The sequence below is a fragment of the Pteronotus mesoamericanus genome, unplaced genomic scaffold (genome assembly GCF_021234165.1).
Source record: "Pteronotus mesoamericanus isolate MK-2021 breed Mesoamerican mustached bat unplaced genomic scaffold, CSHL_Meso_final scaffold_174, whole genome shotgun sequence".
NCBI lineage: Eukaryota > Metazoa > Chordata > Mammalia > Chiroptera > Mormoopidae > Pteronotus > Pteronotus mesoamericanus.
Window position 1 is genome coordinate 22,156,010 of NW_026555309.1, and position 23,410 is coordinate 22,179,419.

General features: G+C 31.4%; 1 protein-coding gene across 18 annotated transcripts in view; it reads left to right on the plus strand.

Annotated features, from left to right (window-relative positions):
• Positions 1–23,410, plus strand: part of RIMS2 (regulating synaptic membrane exocytosis 2) — a 473,698-nt gene that overhangs the window by 294,428 nt on the left and 155,860 nt on the right. For 11 of the 18 annotated variants that reach the window (XM_054590359.1, XM_054590361.1, XM_054590374.1 and 8 more), the window contains 2 exons: positions 10,738–10,917; positions 11,822–11,931. In XM_054590359.1, the coding sequence (XP_054446334.1) occupies positions 10,738–10,917; positions 11,822–11,931 (290 nt within the window). Of the gene's footprint in view, positions 1–10,737; positions 10,918–11,821; positions 11,932–12,713; positions 12,747–23,410 lie in introns of all 18 variants that reach the window. The other 7 variants (XM_054590373.1, XM_054590372.1, XM_054590375.1 and 4 more) reach the window with 3 other exon arrangements.

Genomic DNA, 23,410 nt, shown 5'->3' on the forward strand with positions numbered 1-23,410 from the left:
TTCTACTTCTGTTTTTTATATATACATATGATTGTAATGAAATACAGATACATTATTTTATAAAATAGTAGAAAATAAAGCATATATAAACTCTGTAATTGTATCATTTCAAAAATACAGTTTCCTTTTAATGAGTTAGGATTATGTCTTTGATGATCTAAAAATTTAATTCTCCAGTAATTATGATTAACTTTAATTGCCTAGAAGGATAGAATAACAGTTTAATTACATTTGACTGCCCACCTTCCACAGCAGAGTTCGTAATTAGCTATTTAGACAACACTAGTTGATTTGTTTATAGCTTAACAACACACTTCCCTCTCTACTTCCACAGTCGAGGAGTCAGTACTTGAAGTGCTTAGGTTGAACTGATCAGATTATGGTTCCCTTGTCAAAGGTGGCTGTGATCTACTCCTTGGTCATCACTGTAGATGATTTTGGATCCATGGAAAACACTGGATCTGTGGGAAAATCTTTGTTCATTTCTCGTCTACCACCATTCCCCTTTTATTGAACAGAAATAATCAATTACATGGCATTTAACTAAAGAGAGGATTAACTAGCAAAAGAAGGGAAAGAAGACCTCTATGTAGCTTTTAGGGATTTAAGCCAGTTCAGTGAAACATTTTGAGCTCCTATAAGCAGAGAAGAGAGTTCAGCTAATATAAGGTGAGGAAATAGATGCTGTACTCACTCTGTCATTTCAAAGTGATTTGAGTTATGTGTGACCACTTTTATCCTATTAATTTAGTTAATTGTTAAAATAGTTTAAAAAACTAATGGGTAAATTTCTAAGGATTGAAATGATGTAGATAAATGTGGCAGAAAACATAGAGATATTATTAACAATATATTCTTAATAATTCAAATTTTGTGATGTCGTTCTGTAAATGTAATTGAAATTTAATGCCTTTCAGTTTATTATATGATAGAGGTCATTACTATATTTAATTTTCTTTTGTATTTTCTCAGTCCCTTTTTTGTTGTTTTGCTTCAATACTAAATATTTCTTACTTTGTTTATATCCCAATTCTTCCTAACTTACCTACTTGAGTCAAAATAATAGAACCCTCAAAGGAAAAGTGACCTCTTTATTCAGGATTATGGAAAAAGAATTAAAGTTACAACAACTTTCTAAGTGTCCAGTTTACCAGTCTAGATTTCAAGGTGGCGTTTACTATCATGGTACTACCATTGTCTGAAAATTCCCTTTTGGAGACTCAATATGTATTAATAGCTCCAAGTGATTCATAGTTTGACTATATAAAACCTGGAATTTTCTGAATGGATTGAAAGTAGTAAACTCAACATAGCACCCCTCAGTCTCTGAAGAATCAGATTCTGTGGTGTTTGTACCCCAAGATTATAAAATGTACAATTAGGCATGCCATCTCTTTGGAACAGATGAATAGAGGCTTAAGTAATGTTTGCTAAACTTCTTTTATATTCAAGAGACAAATATTAACTAATGTTAGAAATCAGTCTTTTTTCTTCTGGTGAGGTTATGCTGACCAATAAAAAATTAACTTTGATCTAGTGTGTATTATAAAACAGTCAACATTTAAACAAACATATTTAAAATGGATAGCATGCTACCTTTTATTAATACCGCTTTATTAAGATATATCCTTTATTTTAATAAATATTTCTTTTATATTTTAAATTTCACCCCAATACCCTACTTTTTTTTTTCCTAGTATTTATCTCTACTTAAAGCTATACACAGAGTATTAAGCAATCACTGACATTGATGGTGGGCAGGCTGATGATAGACTTTCTGTAAGATGTCATGGAGGAGACAACAACTAGGCTATATCTTTTCTTTTTCTTTTTCTTTTTCTTTTTTTTTTTTTTGCTATATCAAAGGAGAAATTGGAATTATATGGAGGTAAGGTAGGATGTCAGTGGAATTTTAAAGTAATTAGGAGCAAATTTGCTAAAGTAATAAACATGTTTTTGTACTGTTGGAGCATTATCCACAAAGCAAGGAATAGCAAGAAATGAACTTAGAGTGATAGAGGTGATCTCAATTACAAATAACTTTGTATTAGGTTATTCTGTTAAGGAACTTAGATCTAAGACTGTAAGCAATGGAAGTACTTTGAAGGCTTTTAATTAGGGGGCAGGTATAATAATAATTGCTCTAGAAACTCTGTGGGTGGTTGATTTGAGAGAAAATGTTATGGAAAAAGAAAAGTATGTATTGGGGTAATTTGCCATGGTCTGGGACAACAGAAACTCTTTGAGGGCCTGAACTAGGCAAGGTAGTAGATGGAGAGATAGAAAGAGATGAGAGATTTAATCAATTAAAATAAATAACACTTGGTAAATAATGGGTTCTGGATGTTGAGGTGGAGCAAAGAATCAAGAAATACTCCCAGTCTCATAGCTTGAGTAACTAACTTGGTGCATGTGGTGCCGTAGCAAAGGTAGGAGGTTGGAAATGTTAGAGGAGGAGTCAGTTTAGGTGAGGGACCAGTTTTCAGTAGTTTTGAAACTATTGAAAAGGCTAAGGGAAACCTCTAGCAAGGAGTCAGGTAAATACTTTTAAAGCTTAAAAAAGTATAGGGTACATAGAGCAATTTGGAAGTAGCTTCACTACCAACAGGAAGTAGACACAAGAAACGAAAGTGAAATCAACTAGGGACACAGCCCATGAAATGAAGGCTAAGGAGTTTTCCTCTGCCCTAGGAAACATTAACATTTAAGTGGTAGATAGAGGAGGAGAAGCTTCTGAATAGCATAGAGAAGAAAACATGAGGATAAGAATAAAACTAAGACAATAGAGAGTTTTAAGAAAGAACAAATAATTCAACAGTAAAAAATCATAAATGAAAAAACACTCATTAGATTTGTCATGAGGAGTCATTAGGGATTTTAGCTAAAGTGATTTCAGAAGGTTGATGAGGCAAAAAAAAAAAAAAGAAAGAAAGAAAGAAAGCAAGAGAATAGATTGCAGTGGAGGTGTGAAGGGGAGATAAGAAGGTGAATACACCAAAAGAATGTGGAGGAGAAATACTGGGTAAGGGTATGTAATATCAAAGTAGATTTCTTTCTTTTAGAATAGGAAATACATTGTATGTTTATAGGCTGGATGAAAGGATCCTCTAGTAAAAGACAGGTTGAAAATACAGAAAAAAGAGAGGATGATTAGAAGAAAGGTCATAGATTGACCAGAGACAGGATTGGGTTAAACATAAAGATGGAATATGTAAACAGAAAAATGTTCTTACTTACCTTTGAGACAGGAAGAAACTATATAAAATAATTGGAAATAAGTTTTTTCAAGAAAAGGATGGTAAATCGAATGTAATTATATTTGATGACTTCAATTTCATTGTTGCTGTAGTTCAGATTATGATGGTTGTTTTTGAGACAAATTCCTGAGGGTAGAGGCCTAAAGATTGAATATGATTTATTTGGTTGAAAATGGGAAAGTTTAAAGTAATCATTGGGTAAAAGGTGATGGGAACTGATTAAGTATAAGTAAAAAGATTAGTGGAGATAGCCACATAGCAGACACTGGAAACCATGAATTTGCAATGTGCCAACCTGTATGAGTGTATGCTTTGCTTAGGCAATACCCAGTTGCCTAGATATAGAGAAATCAGATTATGGCATTGAACCAGTTTTAAGGTTCTGATGAATGTTGGGATATTTGGGTTAGAAGGGAGACTGAAGGTTGATGTGGAAGTAGTGTAGATGATCATCATAGAGTCTTGGATGAGTACTGAGGGAAGACAAAATATAGAATATTAGAAGTATAAAAAGAGGGCAGTATATATTGGCAGGCATTGGTAGACTAAGGAATGAAGATCAAGTACAATGGGAGTGAGCTTCTGAGACCCCTGACAGAGTTAATGATCATAATCCACATTTGAAATATTGAAATTTAGTATTTCTGAGTTTGAGTAGTTTCATTAGATTTTAAGATCCATAGTATTTTGCCAGAAGTATGTGTGTGGAGGGGTGTCTGGAGCTGATACAGGAAAAACTTGATGATCATTGAAGTTTGAATGTCTTGTGGTTTGAGATTATTGAACAATTATCAGCATGAATGTTGAAATTTAGCATTACCATAAGAATTAGGGTAAAGAAGATAACAGATAACCAGTTACCCAAATTATCAATAACTAAGGAATAGTGATTGGAGATAGATATTAGCAACCTGAATTGAAATGGATGTTACAGCTAAGTGGCATGTTTAATTGAACAAAAATATGTGGATTATTGTGGGAGAGCAATGGCTTGTGTGTCTGTAGGGAGCTACCCTCTCCTGGATTCAATGGACTGTGAAATGTGAAAGAAATAAGTAGCTTTGCCTATAAGAGCTACACTGGAAGCAAAGTCTGCAAGTTTGAGCTTAATATTATTTAAGGTAGGGATATGCAGGGGCCATTTTGCAGAAAGGCTGATGATATGAGGAAGTTTGTTAACAATGAATAAGGATTCTTGAAAATACAACTGAAAGAATTAGAAGAGATTAAAGTGTTCCAGAAGAGAATGCAGGTGATGAAGAATTTAGAGAGAAGGTTTCAGGGGACAAATGGTCCTTACTCTTTACCTGATAACTAAGAATTACAGAGATAAGATGTTTGAATAAAAGTGATTTACCTCAAATATCCTGAGTTTATCATAAGTTGTTTTGTTGCCAAACTGGAAATTGTTTTGATGCTAGAAGTGAGTAAGGTTCTGGGAAGGATGTGACCTGGATCTACAGTAGTGCTGAGGGTGCCCTGAGTTTGAAGAGAAGCAGCAAATGGTCTCATCTCAAGGTATTTGGGGCCATGACTAAGACCTGATTAGAGAAGGGATTCTGACAAAGCTAGTAGAGTCACCAAAGGATGAGATTCCTGCATGGAATATAGATGTTTTCCAACAGGTACCCTACATGGAAAGTATTACTGAGAGCCCCTAATAAATGTGGTCAAATTCAAGTCACATTTCATGAACTACCCTCCATTTTGCCATATTCCTTTTCATTATTAATCTTTTTCTTTTCTCCTACAACTATTTTCTTTTCCATCACAGCTCATCCTCTTTTTGTATTTCTGATTGTAACCTCTCTTAATAGCTCTGGAATTTTCCTCCATTAATTTTTTCATTTTTCTTTTGCATTTTAATCTCTCTTACTTTAATGATTTTGTTTGTTTTCAAATTACTGTTGAAGTCTTTAAAAATACCGTCTTTCTATCTTGCCACACCTTTAAGCTACCTTGAGAATTCTCTCTCTCCATTATGTTTCTTGGATATGTGTTTTTACATATGCATCCTTGACTCTATCAGTTTCTAAGTTTTAACCCTTCATGGTTTGACCTTTGCCCAGCACTTTATTTTAAATTATTTCATCCATGGTTATTATATACTATATATTTTCCTTCTTGCCTCATTGCATCTGTCATTATTAATCACTTCTTGTTTTTCTTCTCTAGTGAAGTACTGTTCTGATTCTCATTCTGCCCCTTGACTGCTCTTGTCTCCTTCTCTATTTTTCATGTCCTTAACTTAGTGACCATATGTTATCCTCTGTCCTATCATTGCTATAACTTTAAGCAAAACTTCTAATTCCTCATATAGTGCCTGGTACATAATATGAACACCATAAATAGTATTGAACGAATGAATCAATGAATAGTGAAACATTAATACTATATAATTAACTTCTCAAATTATGTGATTTCTCTATCTAATTGACATTTAACTTACTATCATTCCCTCTCAAGAATTTTATTTCTGATTATAGATCATTATTTTATTTTGGAGGCTGGGAGTTTCAGGTGTTTTTCTTTGGTTTATTCATTTTTACATTTAATTCATATGGTGACTTGTCAAACATTAGTGTGAGAAAAAGAAACAAACATTTTTGCTATCAAAGAAGTTAACAGGCTTTAGAATCAAGAAAGCTCAGTTCAAGCTCTAGCTCAGAAAATATCTAATTGTGTAACTTTGTCCAAGTTTCCATGAGCATTAGTTTGCTTATTTATAAAATGAAAGAGTGGTTCATATGACCTCTGAGGTTCCATGTAATCCTAACATTCTTTTATATAATTCTACATAGTGTGTATATTCTAATACTGTACATTGTATACTTTATACATTGTTATTTATAATATTTTTCATCCATCCCTTCTTGATTTCTACCCCTAACTACAAATCAGCCCTTTCCTACTCTAGTTCATTCTATATACTACAGCTAAATTCATCTTCTTAATTCATTACCTAAAAAGTAACTTTGTTCAGAAGCTTTTTTGGTCATTCTAACTGATAATTAAATTGATTTAATTTTTATTTAATTAAATAAAATGTCTAAACCTGTTAACTAGGCATTTCAAATCTCCATAAACTGACTCCAAGCTAATTTTCCAACTAACATTTTTCCATATTCTATTTTCTGTTGTATCTAGCATTTCCATTTGACATTTTTTTCTTCCAATCAGATTTATTGAAGACAAAAAGTTCTACATACAAAGTGACCTAGACCTGCTGCTTCAAAACATGGCCTTTTTTACTAATATTTTGATGAATCAGTCCACAGAGTCAAAAAGCAGCTTACTGTAAAATTAATAAAAAGCACCCAATGCATATTAAATGAATGGCCTAAATTCAAACTTAATACCTCTTTAATATCAAATCCCCATGGAAGGCTGCTGAGAACTGATAGAAAACAGCAAGAGGCCATGTTATATTAATTACCCTAAAATGTCTCATTTAAAAATAGCATTAGACATTATTTTCTTATATTATGCAACTAATGTTCAGACAATCTCTAGTCATATGAGGTAATTTATCAAAATTATAATGCTTTTGCTGTTAATCAGTTTACTATATACAATGCAGATATAGGGAAGGAATTTCTTAGCCCATTCCTGAGATTATACTTCTTGTCCTCCAGATACACGTTCATTTTTTTAAAAAGATTTCAGCTTTATAAAGAAAAAAATGATAACTAATTCCTAAATATGTTTACTTTTTACAGGTTTATTTTTCCGGGAAACCAATTAGATTTATTTATGATGTTGTTTACAACATAAACATGAACTAAGACTGATTTAGCATAGACTATAAGATCTGATTTACATTCAATGACTATTTTCATTGATATATCTGAGTATTACTTAGAAACTTTGCATTGTGCTGGTTGTTTTTAATTTTTGGAGTACATTATTATTCTTCTCTCATGTTTAGAAAGATACTCTACATTGAGCTTATGTTGATTTGAAGTTGTATCCTTGCATTGGGTGGTGTAAGTGGTTGTAGAAAAGAATGTCCTTTAGCCTATGCTTCCTGTTATATTGCATAACTTCCTTGTGCCTTGATTTAGAAAAGGGTAAATAAGTAGCAAAAATGATGAAATAGGTAGAAAACTGTGTCATATACTTGAAAATTTTTTAATTTTTTAGAACAGCTATACCCAAAGGAAAAATGACTCAAAGGACAACTTCACTGGATCACTATAAAATTATTTTTTCTTTAGAAATTCTCATCTCAAAATCATATGCTATTATATTTTTTTTAAAGCTAGTGCAACAAATACTGACTCTTATTACAATTATTATCAGTCAATATAAATTAACTCTACTTGCACAGGGGCTAGTTAGCAGTAGCCTTTCCAAATGCTTGCAGTTTGGAATAGTGCCCACTAAATGTGGCAGAGCAGTAATCTATCTAGGTTAATGGCACATATAAAAAGTGAACTATTTCACAGAGACAAATGTATTTGGAAAAATAAATAATTTTTTAAAAAGTGAACTATTTCAAACATATATTAGAAAATATAAATTATTTATTAAAAAGATAGAATCATGACATATATTAAGTCACTTTTTGAAAGAGAACCAAATTATTTACCTAAGAATGATTTAAATATGTAGTTGAGTGGTTCCTAAACTTTTAAGTGGCTTGCCCTTTGGCAATCTTGTAAAACATGTGACTCTCTTTTTTTAATAATATTTTAAAGCATAAAATAAAATAAAATAAATAAGCAGGGTTGCAAAGGAAATTACTTATATTAAATTATAAACCTCAACCTAAGAATTCCAGGTAGGCACTAAAATATTTTAGGCATTATAAATTGTGACCTGTTATTTCCCACATCTCTGTTACTATTATTCAAACTTAATTGTTTATGTTAGCTTAAAATTAAATTCACTAGGAACTTAGGTGCAGGTTGTCAAGTTTTATATCTCAACCCTTAAAAAAAAAAAAAACTGCTGCGAGACTGGACATTATATATGAGACTAAGGCTTAGGTTGCTGCTTTCAATAATCTCAGCAATTGCCTTAGTCCTTATCTAGTAAGACCTTTGCTTATTCATTTGTGGGAGGAGGAGCTATCTTTACCTTCTATTGTGTAATTAAAATTTAAAATATGGCAGCTTTCCATTCCCCTTAACTGTGGTGGAGCATTTCAGGAAATTTCTTCTGTGGTCCTTTCCATGTTTTACTTAATAACTGATTTTTTTATTTCACATTGTGGAAGTCATGTAATTTATGAAACGGAGAGACAATATAAGTAAAATTTAAAACTGACTATATTCTTCAAACAACTTTTTCACTGAAAAGATATATTTTTAAGGGATATTTCTTAAGGAGTGACTTGTTTGTTTTATAAATGACAGTACCTTTTAAAGAATATAGAACATAGTAACACAATTCAAATGATTTTGCCAACTTCACTCACAAATCTGTATTTCAGTTATTAAAAAGTGTCAAAGAAGTGAAAATGTATATCCTAATGTTTCATTTTCCACTTGGGAAAATTGCTTGATGGTATCAGAATAAATCAAATTTTTTATAAATAAATGAAATAGACTAAATTTCTGTTTGGGTAGTCATAGATATTCCACTAAGTTTTGTTACTACATGTTCTATAGTGAGATAAGTCAATTTTTAACTTAAGATAATAGGAAGCTTGAAAATAATACAAATATTGATACTCTCCAAAAGGTTTTAAGGAACCTGAGATATATAGATCCCTTTCATTCTGGTTATCCATTGTAATGAGGATATTCAAAGATATGTACACTAAGAACATTTAGCAAATTATTGAGCATATTTATTTCTAAAGAGGTTTTCTCAAAAAAATAGTTTTTTGAGAATAAAGATAGAATTATGATGTTTTTAAAAAGATTATTTATTTACTTGTTTGTTTGTTTATTTATTTATTTTAGATGGGGGTGGGAAAAGAAAAACATGTGTGAGGGAAATGCAGATCATTTGCTTTGTAACTGAGGACCTGGCTGGCAACCCAGGCATGTGGCCTGACCAGGAATCAAACCAGCAACCTTTCAGTCCGCAGGCCAGTGCTCAGTCCACTGAGTCACACCAGCCAGGACAGAATGATAAGTTTTTGAACAATCAAGTTGCCTTGTCCCCTTTCTTTGACAAGTGAAGGTATATGTATTTACATTTAATCTCAATTTTTTTGCATATTCTGGATATGCTTATATAAATATACTAAAATTATCTTAATCAATTACATCATGGTGCATGGACTTAAAAATATTTAAAAATTAGTTGACATATATTATCTGATGAATTTAACGTATAAGATAATGATAAGATGCATTGCAGAATAAATTCAGTTTCTAATGTCATCTAATCTTCTGGTTTGAAATTATTTGCCATACAATTAATTACATATGGGGAATTCTGCTCTTTCTTATTTTTTTTAATATTTTGCATTTTTATTATCAAAAATAAGATTGAGAGAATGTGTAAGCAAAGTGGACATCCTTGATACATTAGTCTTGCTTTACCATGTATAATACATAGCCATTCCCGTTTCTGTGGTTACAGCTAGGTGGAGAGGTGATAATTTGATTTGAAGTGTACTTTGGATTATACATTACTTTGGAGTTCTGGAGCCAAAGCTAGTATTTTTAGGGTTATCCCATTTATAATGGAGATTGTATTTATGGGACACTTGTTAGGTGTAAAAACATTATGCTAAACTCCAGGGACAAAAAAAAAAATCAATAATGATAGATTACTTAAATATCAGTGCACTTCTTTCAACAAGGATTAGGATTTGATATTGATTTATTTGTGGTTAAGGAGATCAAATTGTTTCAGAACCATTATTATTTCAATCAATTAATAACCATTCTAAATAGTGTTGCTTGACCTCACCGCTAAAATGCACTCAGACAGAAGGCATAGATTGGCTGATTAACCAGTTTTCTATACAGTGATTTTTCTGGTGGACCATGTTTAAATATGACTACAGACTGCAAAATAGCTCTGTTTTCTTACAACATTTTGAGTGTTCAGTTCAAATGTATCAGTATACTATGATTGTGTTGAAAGTCTTTTTAACTCTTATTCGGTATAGTAAACAGCCTTAGGGACTTGATAACAGTGCTTATATGGTTTTTTCCACTCTTTTGAAAATATTAGGAAAACTCATTGAATTCTTTAAAATTGAATACTTTACATATTTCACATGTTCCAAAGGTAATTTTCACTTTGGAAGGCAGGCAGTTTGGTTTGTTGTTGATTGTAACTGAGCAACTTCTATTATCTTCACTGAGAATTGCTGTTAAAGACAGATTTTGGTTCCTTAGAAAATCTTAAAGTTTAGTGAGAATTTTCTTAGAATATGTTGGGGAAGAGAATTTTTCTTACATACTCAGTGACTTTAAACAATTACCTTTTTCAAAATCAGTTTGATGCATCATAACCAAATAGCAGAAGGGCACAAAAGATCAACTGAGCTGCTTTTTGACTAACGTTTCAGGGATTGTGAAGCAGCAGATAGACAGCCATATCACAGATCCAGATCAACAGAACAACGGCCTCTCCTAGAGCGGACCACCACCCGCTCCAGATCCACTGAACGTCCTGATACAAACCTCATGAGGTCGATGCCTTCATTAATGACTGGAAGATCTGCCCCTCCTTCACCTGCCTTATCGAGGTGAAAGATAAATCAATCAGACTAACTCCCCCTCTGCCCCACCAACACACCATTTTATTTTCCCAACAGCTAAATGGTCTCTTCTATCATCCTTGGCTGATCACTAATAACAGTTGATACTAACCTTTTCAGTGTAAGCACACTATTTATATTCAGTGGATATAATAGTGTGTGGCTACCATTGTAAAATGTTTATTAACTGTCCTGACTGCATTTGTTTTGTGATTTCTCATTTATCAGGAGTCCTGGGTAAATCCCCACATAATGCACCTCATAATTATCATGTTCTTCTCCTACAGAATGAGAAATTGTTTGTGTTCATTAGACATCACTGTTGGAATAATCATCATAACAGCAAATAAAACTAGGTTTTTAGTTTCCTTTATCAGTACTAATATCATATGTTTACCATTGTCTTCTTTAGCTAAATTTGAATTGTTCGGGGTTTATTTGTAGTTTCATCAGATACTTTCTAATAAAGGGGTATCTATTATAAGCCTGAGTAAAAATCTCTTTGGATCAAGGGAGGTATTTTAGAGTTAAGAGTTTGAAATCTGGGAGAAAAAAAAATGTAAAGCATTACCTTTTATTTTTTGAGCTACACAATTCTCCTCTTGCTTTTTGTATGGATAGAATATCAATTTACATTAATAATTTCATGGATTTTACTGTAGGATTTCCGTGCATGTATCTGTGTATGTATGCATATTACACAAAAGTTTAAACGTCTTTGGCTATTTAGATAATCATCCAAATACCCATATTGTGTCCTACTTTCCTAACCTTTTAATCAGCAGCTAAACTTCTTTTAAAATTGCATTTATGCAGCTGTCATATAAACCAAATGTATTTAAAGTATTTATCTTATTCTATTGAAAGTGAATATTAATGGTGTATCTTATAGGTCGCATCCTCGTACTGGGTCTGTCCAAACAAGCCCATCAAGTACTCCAGTGGCAGGACGAAGGGGCCGACAACTTCCACAGCTTCCACCAAAGGGAACACTGGAGAGAAGTAAGTTTTATTTCTAATTATGTCATATAGGAAATACACATGGAAGCTAAGGTGAATCAAGATTTTTTTACTACCTTTGTTAGTTTTCTTCTTTTGTTAATTGAATGCCTTAGCTGCATTTGCCAGTAATCATTATATATTTTGCATTAAAATTTGTAATATTTGCAGATAAAATAACATAACATTATTGCTCTTGTGCATTTTACAAATTTGAATTAATACATTTTAAAAAGTAAACTTAATGCTCTTATTTAATTAGCAGTTGGATGATATTTTTTTACTCAACTAAGTTTATGTAATTGTTGATAGTTACAAAAAGTTTATTAGTAACTAGCCAAATCAATTTTCACACACTGCAAAGGACTGGTTAGCTGATGCACAACAATGGTGATCCTTCTCAAAACTGGAGTACCAGAAAAAGGTAATCATGAATATGCAAAGAAAGATGCATGTTGTACTGATAATTTTAATACTTCAAATATTTTGCATAAAAAGCATTATTTGCTTACACATAGATGAACATACTCCCCAAACATCTATAAATTCTTGGTTAAAGGACCTCTAAAAGCATGGGATGATAGACTATAATAATTTTTATTGTTATTTTTGAAATGGTCCCTTTATATGGTAACTGGATATGCTGTGCCAAAAAAAAATAAATTAAATCACCATTTAACTTTTCTTTAATAGTTGATGCATTCTGTGCCTTTGGAAATTTCTGTTGTTTTTAACCCCTGTGCTTTGGTTCCCCTTTTTTTTTTTTTTTATTTCGTTTTTCCTAGACAATGAAGTCAAGGAGATAGAACCTTATGAAGGTCTGTACATGAAGGAGGGTTTGTTTTGTGCTGACAGCCTTTTCGGGGGGCTTTGTAAGCAAAAATAAACCCACTGCAATTGACATTCTTATATTGCATATATACGTAAATCATTCTATATACAGTAAAATTATATTTTATACTTTTTAAAAGTATGTAAGTAAAATTATTTTATTTTATGATTTCTAGTAAACTGTGCAACTTTTCTTTTACTTGGAATTATGCCAAGGAGTTAAATTTCTTTGATTCAGTCAAGTAAGAATGCAAAGAGTTTAACTCTTTTTAAATGGTGAGATAATATTTTCCCTTTTTAAAAAATTTAATTTGCCTTTTAAGCAGAATTCTATGTTTTCTGCAAGACTTTAACCAAAGATATCAATTGCAGTCTGTGTTTATGTCATCGAGGATGCACACCTAGTCTAGTTATAGTTATCATCATATATTTCATTTTGTATTTATGATGATCTTTTAATTATTAGATTTGGCTTTCTAGAAAAGGAAGTTGTTGAATTAGATAGTGATTGTGGTTTGTATTTCCTCCATCGTTTTTCATATTGTAGCAAGATTGCTTACAGTATATCAAAGTTAAATATATACAGATTTATTGTCACAGTACATTATGACTCAGGAGTCATGGTATGTGGTGTGTCATACATTTACTAGGACTATAAAAATTTCTCTGCTAATTATACAATTCAGAAATCGACTTTGTAACTTTAAAGAATTAACTGTTTTATTTATTAAATAATCTCCAGCACATAGAATAATGCCTGGTACATTGTAGACCCTCAATGGGTATTTGTTGAATGAATGCATGAAATATTTATTAAAAACTGAGAAGGCACTTCAAATAGTGTATAAAGCGCCACTAAAATAATCTTGTCATTCTATAACATTTGTAGTCAAATTCATATTCTGTAACCCATTCGTAACAAATTTTCAACTGTGTTGCATTTGGGCAGCAATACTTTTATTGCCTTATATAACTTGGAACAAATTTTGTTCTTGTTAGTTGTAGTAGAATGACTCATCAACTTCTATTTTGTGGTTATCTCTGTTTGCTATATGCCATGATTTTAAACAACTTAATGCTATTGTGACTCATGGTCTATTATGGGGACTGATAAAAAGATTTTAGCATCATTTCTATACATCTCAATTATTTGCATTAGAGTGGGGTATATAATTTTAAAAGTACTTTCCATAAGGAAAGTTCTGTAGTATGTATGTAATTTTTTTTATTGTAAGGTAGAATTTTGATGGCATATGAAGTCAGAAAAATAGTTTATATAACAATTTTGGTAAATACAATTTTAATATCTTTTATAACAATTGTCTATTGAAATATGAGTATCTACATTCTTTGTAATAACAAATATACCAGAAAATTGACATAGTGCTGATACAGAAAATCAGAATTGAAGAAGTTTTTAAATGGGTTTCTCAAAAAACATTCTATTTACTATTTGTTTTCTGCCCTATATATTCTATTAAAACCTGTGTTCTTTTAATATCCCTAATTGTGACTTTTCCATTTTTATAAATAAGAGAGAAGAGCCAAAATCTCCCCTATCCTTTCCAGTTTGAAATAAAAGACTTTCTTTTTATTTGTTTTGCTTAAAATTGTAAATGATTTTAAGTGCTTTTATAAATGTTGATATGAAGACTAGTAGATACATGGTCATGTAATTTTCTTTAGTTTTAAAGGATATATATAATATTTCTTTAGAAGTCTTCAGCTTGTAACTGAAGTTAAAAGTACAGAAGCCAATATAGACTTAATTGATAGTCTAAATCAACTTAATGTTTGGGTTATCTCTAAAAAGTTGTCAGAAGTTGTAATTTAATTATATTATTTTGGAATAAAAATAATGACATGTTATTTTTCTAATCCTGTACAATAGCTAAAAAATGAGCAAGTCCTAATTTAATACCTTTTTTGTTTTGGTTATATTTTAGTCTGTTAATTAAATTAATTTAAATCCTTATATATTGTTCTTGATGGTGGTAAAATGTCAGTCGTCCCTTTTTGTCTAAAAACCAGAGAAAATAGGAACAATATAATGAAAGCATAATGTACTAAACAACTGCAAGGCATTATTAATATTTTTAAGTTTTCCCCTAACTTTGATGTAGTGGCATTTTGTAATTTGTTTATAAAAATGTACCAAGTTAATAGACAAAGTTTTTTGTATACTTTACATAGTTTTCACATATTGCAAATATTTCAGTGGCCACAATTTCTCTTTTACAAAGCAAAGTCCTTATAAAAGGTGACAACATGATCACTTATTAAGGTATACTTTTTGATTCCAAAACATGTGAGAAACTTGTTAAAAATAATTTTAGTATTTTAATAATCACTGATATATCATGAGTAGTTTGAAATGTTTTGTTTCACTGCAGAGTAATACGTATACATATGTCGTCTTACTTATTTATTTTTACTTTTACTTGTGCGAACACAGAAGTTAATGAAGAAACTGGGCATGTGGAGGAGCAGGGGGGAGAGAAGCAGGGTGAAGAGGTCAAGGCAGGTCTGTCTGTGTGTCTAAAATGAAGAACTGAATGTTTTAGAAGTATGACTTTGTCATTTTAAATCTATAAGTACACAAAAAAGAACATTTTTCAGTACTAATTTTAAAATAAATTACCTGATTTTTAATGGAGAGATATTATATAAGCTATCTAGGTAACTTAACTGAATATTTAACTTACCCATTTGAACATTTTTTCTAATGTTTAATCAAACTAAAATGACAGACAATGCTTCAGACCACAATTTACACTTATGTTTCACCCTAGCTTTACACTTAGTTACTTATTTATTCAAAAATTTTAATTGAGTACCTACTAAAATCCTATGTTTTTCCATGTGTTACACTGAGTAAAGTCCTAGCCTCCTCTTTCAGGAATTTTGATTTTGTAGGGGCAAATTACAAGTAAATGTTGAGCAGAGTATAACTTCCAAATTTTAATTCTTAATACTTTTAGAGATTATCATCATTCTATTCATAATTTTTCCCCTAAAATAAAAACAATTAATTGTGGGTCCCTTTTCTTCATCCCAGCTCAATATTGCTTTAATATTTATTGACCTTCATAATTTTTCTCCTAAGAGTTCTCTTTCTAAATGGTTATGATGACCATTTCATTTTGGCGTTTTAAGTCCCTATTATAGTTACATATGATAGTTTTGTTTACTTTGTCAGAATGTTCCTGAAAGGATTTTATATCTTAAAATATTATACAATCAGTAAATATACTTACAGACTTTTTTATCCGACTTCTATTTCAGTTAAACTCAGTGTTAAATCCTAAACTTATCTAAGCTGTAATTTAAAAAAAAAATTAAATTTCTTTGAACAATGCAGAATAACTTTAGATCTAATTTTATCATTTTTAGCCCATCATCATTTTTTATTCATGAATAATAAGTTGTATTTCACATTCCTTTTATTCCGCCATTTAACATTGTGTGAAAGCAATGCCATTGTGTAAGTTGTGCATGAGTTGTATTTTCATGGATTCATTTTTCAATGGTGCATGTTGTGTAAGACAGAAGATCTCTTAAGCTGCAGTTGCTAATGAACAGTTACTATTTTTAATGTTATGCAGATGAGAAAAATCATCAGAGTACTTCTGATAATGAAAACAAAGGCAAGTTTAGATAGATGCATGTTTGTAGAAATGTGTAACTATCTCTGTTATGAATTTCTAATATACTAACTACTAGGATGACACATACCCTTCATTTTCCTGAAATGCTATAGCAATAACATTCTTATGAATACTGTAAGAATTAACTTTAATTTAGCTGTGTACTTAATATTTTCATAATGCTCATCTCTAAATATTTTATACTAGTTCATACAGTGAACATACGGTGTAGAACTTACAGTGAAAGGCTTTCACACTGTTCATGAATTAGCTGCCGTAAGGTCATTTTTTAGGGTACTGTTTAGGGACCTCAGCAATAGTTAATACCACTTTTTTCTTAACTTCGTTAAGACAGGGAAGCCCATTTGTTGAACCCGTTTGTTGCCTATACTTTATTCTCAAAATTAAGTGAGTGAATTACTTCAGTTCTCAAATTAGCATAAAAATATAACTATAATCTTCCTATTTTTATAAAATGACTCATTATTTCTCATTTTATTTTTATTTTTATGACTGTTTGTATAGGATAGGAAGGATGTCCTTTACTCTTGTGTTCATGAGTGTGAGATGTCATGTTCAGTGCATGGATTTGTTTTCCTAGTGTGTCATGTCACCTTCTGTGGTGTGCTTGATTTTTATTTGCATTGTTAATGGCATTAATAATTAACCACTATTGTCTGTTTTCAATGTTATAAAGACAATGAGGGAGAGACACCAAGCCCACCTAATAATGGGAAAAAAGGCAAGTGTAATATGAAGTTAATAGTGCCTTTTTATATATTAAACACTCAATATTGACTTTTGTGATGTGCATGAATATGCTTTCTTAAATTAAATATGCAAAAATACATGTGTTAGTCCCAATTTAAGTTATTTAATATTAAATGTGTCTGCTTTTTTTGCAATATATTTCTGAATGTGAAATTTGTCTTTAAAATATTTACCGTATTATTAGAGTCTGATAAAATCCTATTCTATTGAAATTGATGGCATTAAAATTAGAAGTTTTGCTTTGCTGGTCATGTTAAGGAATAAGATTCCGAGGAAAATAATAATAGTCATGTTGTCACACATTTAGAAAAATACAAGATATTTTTAAATTCAGAAGTTGTTTTAAAATTAATTAAATATCTTAAAGTAGAATTTTAAAGTAGATAAGGAAATGAACTTTACGAGTTCAACAATATTAAATGATACTTATAACATTTGTAGATTTTCACAGTTCTATATACATGAATTAAAGTAATGTGTAGGTGAGTAAAAAAGATTATTGATTTTAATACTTAGATTTAGTTTTCCTATAACTATTGATGATTTAATTCTGTTACCAAACACAACCAAGTTTTGTCAGAAAAGTAGGACGTTTATGTTTTGTAGTGATTTATAATGAAATATAGCCACACACATTGATTTAGAAGGTCAGCATTTAAAATGGTTACATCAAAAAATCAACATTCTAAAATTTTCTGTATTTTAATAGTTTGTTCTTGTTACTGGGCCAAATGAAGAAATGAATAGTTTCATGCTCTAGTATTGTAGTTGAAATGTCTTTCAGTCTTGAATATACTTTTTGTTTCCTGTTTTTATCTTTTATAAGTAATGTCTACAGTGTTACATGTAAGATCGAATTAGCACTAAAATAATTTTATAATTTTTTTAATTGTAGAGAGTTAATTATTCATTAATACCTCTACATGTATAAAATTCCTAAAACATGCTGGGATATTGTAAAAAGGCAAAAATAATATAACAAAATAAAATTAAATCAAGTATTATAAAATACAAATATTCTCTATAAAACAAAAAATATAATGAGTTCTCAATGTGTATTTACATATTTGTCATTATTATCTATTTCTTGACCACTATCATTTTGCTTAGTACCTATGAAAGGATATGTTCATGTGTTCTTAACTATGTCAGTGATCCGAAATAATAAATATATCTTCTTAAATGTTCAGTTAGTTATTAGGTTTCAACAAATGTTGAAAACATTTAATGCCATTTTATATTTAAGTGCATTTAAATATATCCATCTATTATCTGTTTCAAATAGTCACTAAGTTAATGATTTTAACCAGTGAAGCACTCTCAGCAGAGCTTTTCTGTGTTTGGTTGGTTGGTCTTGGTTTTTTGACATCTAGCTGACCCTGAATACCATTAAGTCTTTCACCTCTAGACTGTTCTGCTGTCTTGTTTCCTTTGATTTTCCAAGTAAATATTCTATTGACAATGATTATTAGGACCTCAGTCACACACACTCATTATGTATTTATTTTTCATGATTAATATCAAAATCTTCTCCACTGGAAACATCATTGTTATGTAGGCAATGCCTACATGTGATATAGTTGTACTAGAAGGGAGGTAATGAATAAAAGTTTGAAAGATGAGAACTTTGTATATTTTATATATGTTTTTGTTTTATTTAGTTTAATCTTTTCTAATCTCTCTATGATTAAAGTCTACCTATAATTAAGGTATCTAATATATCCTCTTGCTGTTTTCTTTTGGAAGAGACAAATTTACTGTTTATTTTGAATCTCACAGTAAAGTTCATGAGTAAGATTCCAGAGATTAAAAGGATGCTACTATGTTACTACCTCTACTGTATATTCAGAGAAAAAAAAAAAAAGGTAACTGAGTCCCAGCTGAAACCATGTGTTAGAAATGCCCAACCATTGGACTGAGTGGTGGAAATGCTACCTACCATCCTCTCTTCTGATTTAAATTACAAAGGGAGAGAGCTAGGAGGGAAACCATGTATAGTGGCTTTGAACACAAGTAAAGAAAGCACTTGAAGCTGGAGAGAATTGAGAGGAGTGTGAAATGATCACTAGATTTAGTGAGTAGGAAGTCATCATGTTAGCTTGCACTAGCAGTTTTGGTGGAGTCAAAGGAAGTAAAAGGCTGATTAGAGTGGATTTAAAAGAAGAGGAGAAAAAGGGAGACAGTGATTATAGACACTTTTAAAAATCTGGCTGTAAAAGGAAGAAAAGAAATAAAGATCTAGAGTTGAGGGTGTAGGTCAGGGGAAGAGAATACATGAAGGAAGCTGTGTTTAGTCTTTGTCTTCTAAATTCGTATCTGCCAACTTACTATGTAGAGCCATCTAGCCCTGAATCATCTGCCTGTAGTTTACCAATATATCAATTAGTGTTCTGTGGCTTAGCTCCTAGATTTAGAATCAAGACTTTTAGATTTGAAAGGAGCCTTATAAATCGTACATATCCTTTGTTGATAAAGATCAGAATTCTAGAGGATAATTAACTTCCTCTAATCCACACAGTAGCAAATCTCTAGCCTTGACTCCCAATCTCATGGTTTTATGTTCATGCCTCCCCAGATAAATGGCATTCCCCTTGCATGGGTTTCAGCCATTTATTTTATTTTAGATATTAGCTAATGGTTTAGTTCAATTTAACCATTATCTGCTATTTTCAATATAATAAACTAGGTTGCAATTGAAGATGCAATGATAAATAGATATGTTGCCTGCTTTGGGGGAGCTCCAAAGAAAAAAACACTAATAATATGCTAGCAAATAAAACACAGTGGGTAAAGTTATTCTACAGTATGTCACTTACATAAAGTGTCTTAAGATTGTGGTATATATTCAGAACTAACTTTACAAAGAGCAGGTACATTTCAATGGGGGTCTGGGTAGGTTTTCAGCCCAAAATATTTCTCCCACTACTTGTTGTAGTACTTTATATTCTACTATTTTCTAGTGGCTTAATTATTTTAATAATATAAAGCTTTAAGCTTCCCAGAACACTGAAATGTAAATACTCTTGAGGGAACTGACCTGAGCTGTTAATCACATGCACCTTTCCATTGGAGGCAAGTTAGAGTCTGTGAGTGGAAAAAGCCAAATGCGGGGAGAGGGATGCTAAACAATGTGATAGAACACTGGGTACCTTGGAAGGATGAAAATGACAGACTCTGCCTTGAACTAGCCCCAGCTTTACTCTAAATTGATAACATTACTTGCTGTGTAGATATGCTGAGTGTTTCCTTTGAAAAATAATTTGTTACATTTAAATTGCTTAGAACAATACTTGTCACAAAACAAGTACTGTATGTGTTACTATCATTACTGCTATTTCCTAGTGATTTCTTGCTATAATTTTGTAATTTTAACACACAATCAGAAAACTTTAGATTTAAGTCAAATTAAACCTGATTATAATTATAACCTTGAACCAATTATTCAATACATATTGTTTAGTAGTTTTTAAGAAATTAGTACCCTTGACCAAGCGGCTTGCATAAGAAACAATACCAAAAGGAAATGAATTTAATTGGATGGCAATATAAGGTATTGCATAATGTGCTAATACAATTGTACATGTTTCAATACATGTGAAAAAATCAATATGAAAGTATTTAGAGTACTTTTCTCTAAGTCACAGAACTGTTTAATTAGTGATTTTTCAACTGGTGTGCTGCGGGAATTTTTAAAACATGCAGTACCTGACTATTTAATCTTGGGCACTGACCTCTTTTCCCATAGATTGCCAAATAAAAAAACAACAGTCAATACAACAATAGCCATTTGGTGTGAATGAATCGAAATTGTACCTTTTTTTTTTTTTTTTTTAATGAGACAGGCGAAAAGTATAATATATTCCTTGGTTTGCCACAGAATTTTAGTAATTAGTTTGTGTGTGCCATAAGAGGAAAAAGGTTGAAAGTTGCTGGTTTAAATCATTAGGACTTTTCAATGAGAATTACTTTGGAAGTCAATACTTGGATCATAAACTCAGTTCTACTCCTAAATTTATGACACCTCAAGGCTTTGAACTTTTGTGGACCTCTGTTGTCTCTTCCATAATGATTTTAACACAAAACCAATTATTTTTGGATATGGGGCTGATAATGTCTAAAGTCTCAAAATAGTTTTGTTTCCAATTTATTAATGTTGTTACTGTTGTTTCTTTGGTTGGTTTTAGAAACTTAACAGATGAACCTCCTAATTTGCTGTAGTGAGTCAACACTGGTGGGATTTATAGACTAAGCCTTACCATAGTGCCTATTAAAAAATCTTATCCCTTAAGCTACATAATGAGACAGAAGGAAAAATATTTTGTTCCTTTAAGCCTCAATGTATGGTTGCCTACATTATTTCAAATATAGATAATGTTATAAATAAGAAATAAAGGAAGAGAAGAAGGAAGGAGAGGTGGAAGAAAATGGAGGAAAAACAGGTTACAAAAGAACAAAAGTAATAAAGTAATCTTGGCAGTCTTTGTAATGGATCCTTGCTTCTATAGGCATTCGAGGAGTTGGATAGCATTTGGGGTGATAGAGTATATCCAGGCTTTGTTTTGCCGCCTTCGTATTCTCATGAACACTTCTAGGGTGAGGAGAGCACCAGTGCCCATTTTCTTAATTTCCAAATTTGATTACTATCTCAGTAGGAATGGATTTTATAGTGGCATTGGTAGGTGTTTCTTAAATACAGCATTTTCTGCCAACTTAAACCAATGACTATTTGACCAAAGTTAATCTAGAAGAGATTCAGAGATCCTTTAAAACAACCAGGGATTTATCATATGTTTTTGAGCAGGATGAGCATTCAATTATGTCCGTGTTTTGAAATAGTACCTTGGTGCCAGTAAGCGAGATGGACGTGAGAGAGAAGAGATTGAGGGCATGTGACCATTAGTTATTTTGGTTATCCACTGTATGATGGCCTGAACTAGAGCAGAAACTATAATAAAGAGGAATAAATGGATTTTAAATTTTCTGTCTCGGTCAGACCTGTAAGATTGAGTGAACAGGCTGTGGAAGTTAATTTCTTGTTAAACAATTATTTTTAAATTTTTTCCTAACCTTTCCTATCCTTCCTGGAGACCATTCCTCCTGATTTTACTTTTTTCCCCTTTTTTGCTCATTTTATTTTTTCTATATGTCCAAAGCCTTAGTTGACAAATTTATTTAGAAAAGAACCCCCTTCCTCATTCCTTTCTGCAGACTTTAGCTGTTGTTCAAGCCTTATCATGGTTGACTTCCTAAATACAATTCTAAAGCCACCTTCTGTTTGTTGTTGAAAATAACATAGACTTGGGAAGGTGATGTGGTCCTAAAGGAGGAGCACAGGCTTTAAGACTTTGGCTCAGGGCCTGACTTTACCAGGTGCCAACAGTATGACTTGAGGCCCTTAACCCAAGTTAGTTCATCTGAGAAAAGGAAATCTTAGCATAGTTCTTTCATTTTCAATGTGTTCCTTTTAGAATTAAATGAGGTAATGCATGTGAAATTGTTTGTAAGCTAGGATGACTATTCAGTTCTTATTCTTATTAATCGGTCCTTTTTCTTCTACCAGTAGAAATCACCTGATAAAGGTCCTTTCTGTGTTCTATAGGAGCAGGTATGATGCTGTATGTGAAAGCACATTGAAACATGTAGTGTTGCATAAATACAATCTTGCTAATATAGGAATTTGTACTCTCAATTCGTAGTATTAGTGATATGGTGTAATGAAGACTAGCTGGTATATAGTTATTTTGTAGAAATGTGGGTTTTAAAAAATACCATTTAAAAAGCTCACCTCAAACTTAAGTGTTAGTGAGTAAAATTGTTCTTCAAATTAATATGTATTAAATTAATACTTTAGCTTTTCCATCTACAAATTAAACTTACAACAGAATATTTACTACATGGATTTTTTAAATCCTCAATAAAAATATTGGTGAAAAAATTTTCCCCCAGAACAAACTTTTTTCTGTGCTTAAATGGGTCATCTTTTGTATCTGAGAACTTTGATATATACTCTTTCAAAGTAATCTTATCAATTAAATTACATTATACATCTCTAATTTTTACTTTTTATCCACCATCATGAGCTAGAACTTTGTATTTATATTTTAAGATCTTTATCATTTAACAGTAAGAAAACTTACTTTTAAAATTACCACAATAGTCCTTTATAGAAAAGACTGTCTTGCTCAGTGATATTTTTGCTATTTTAGTTTAATGTAACTAAAGCAACTTTCCAA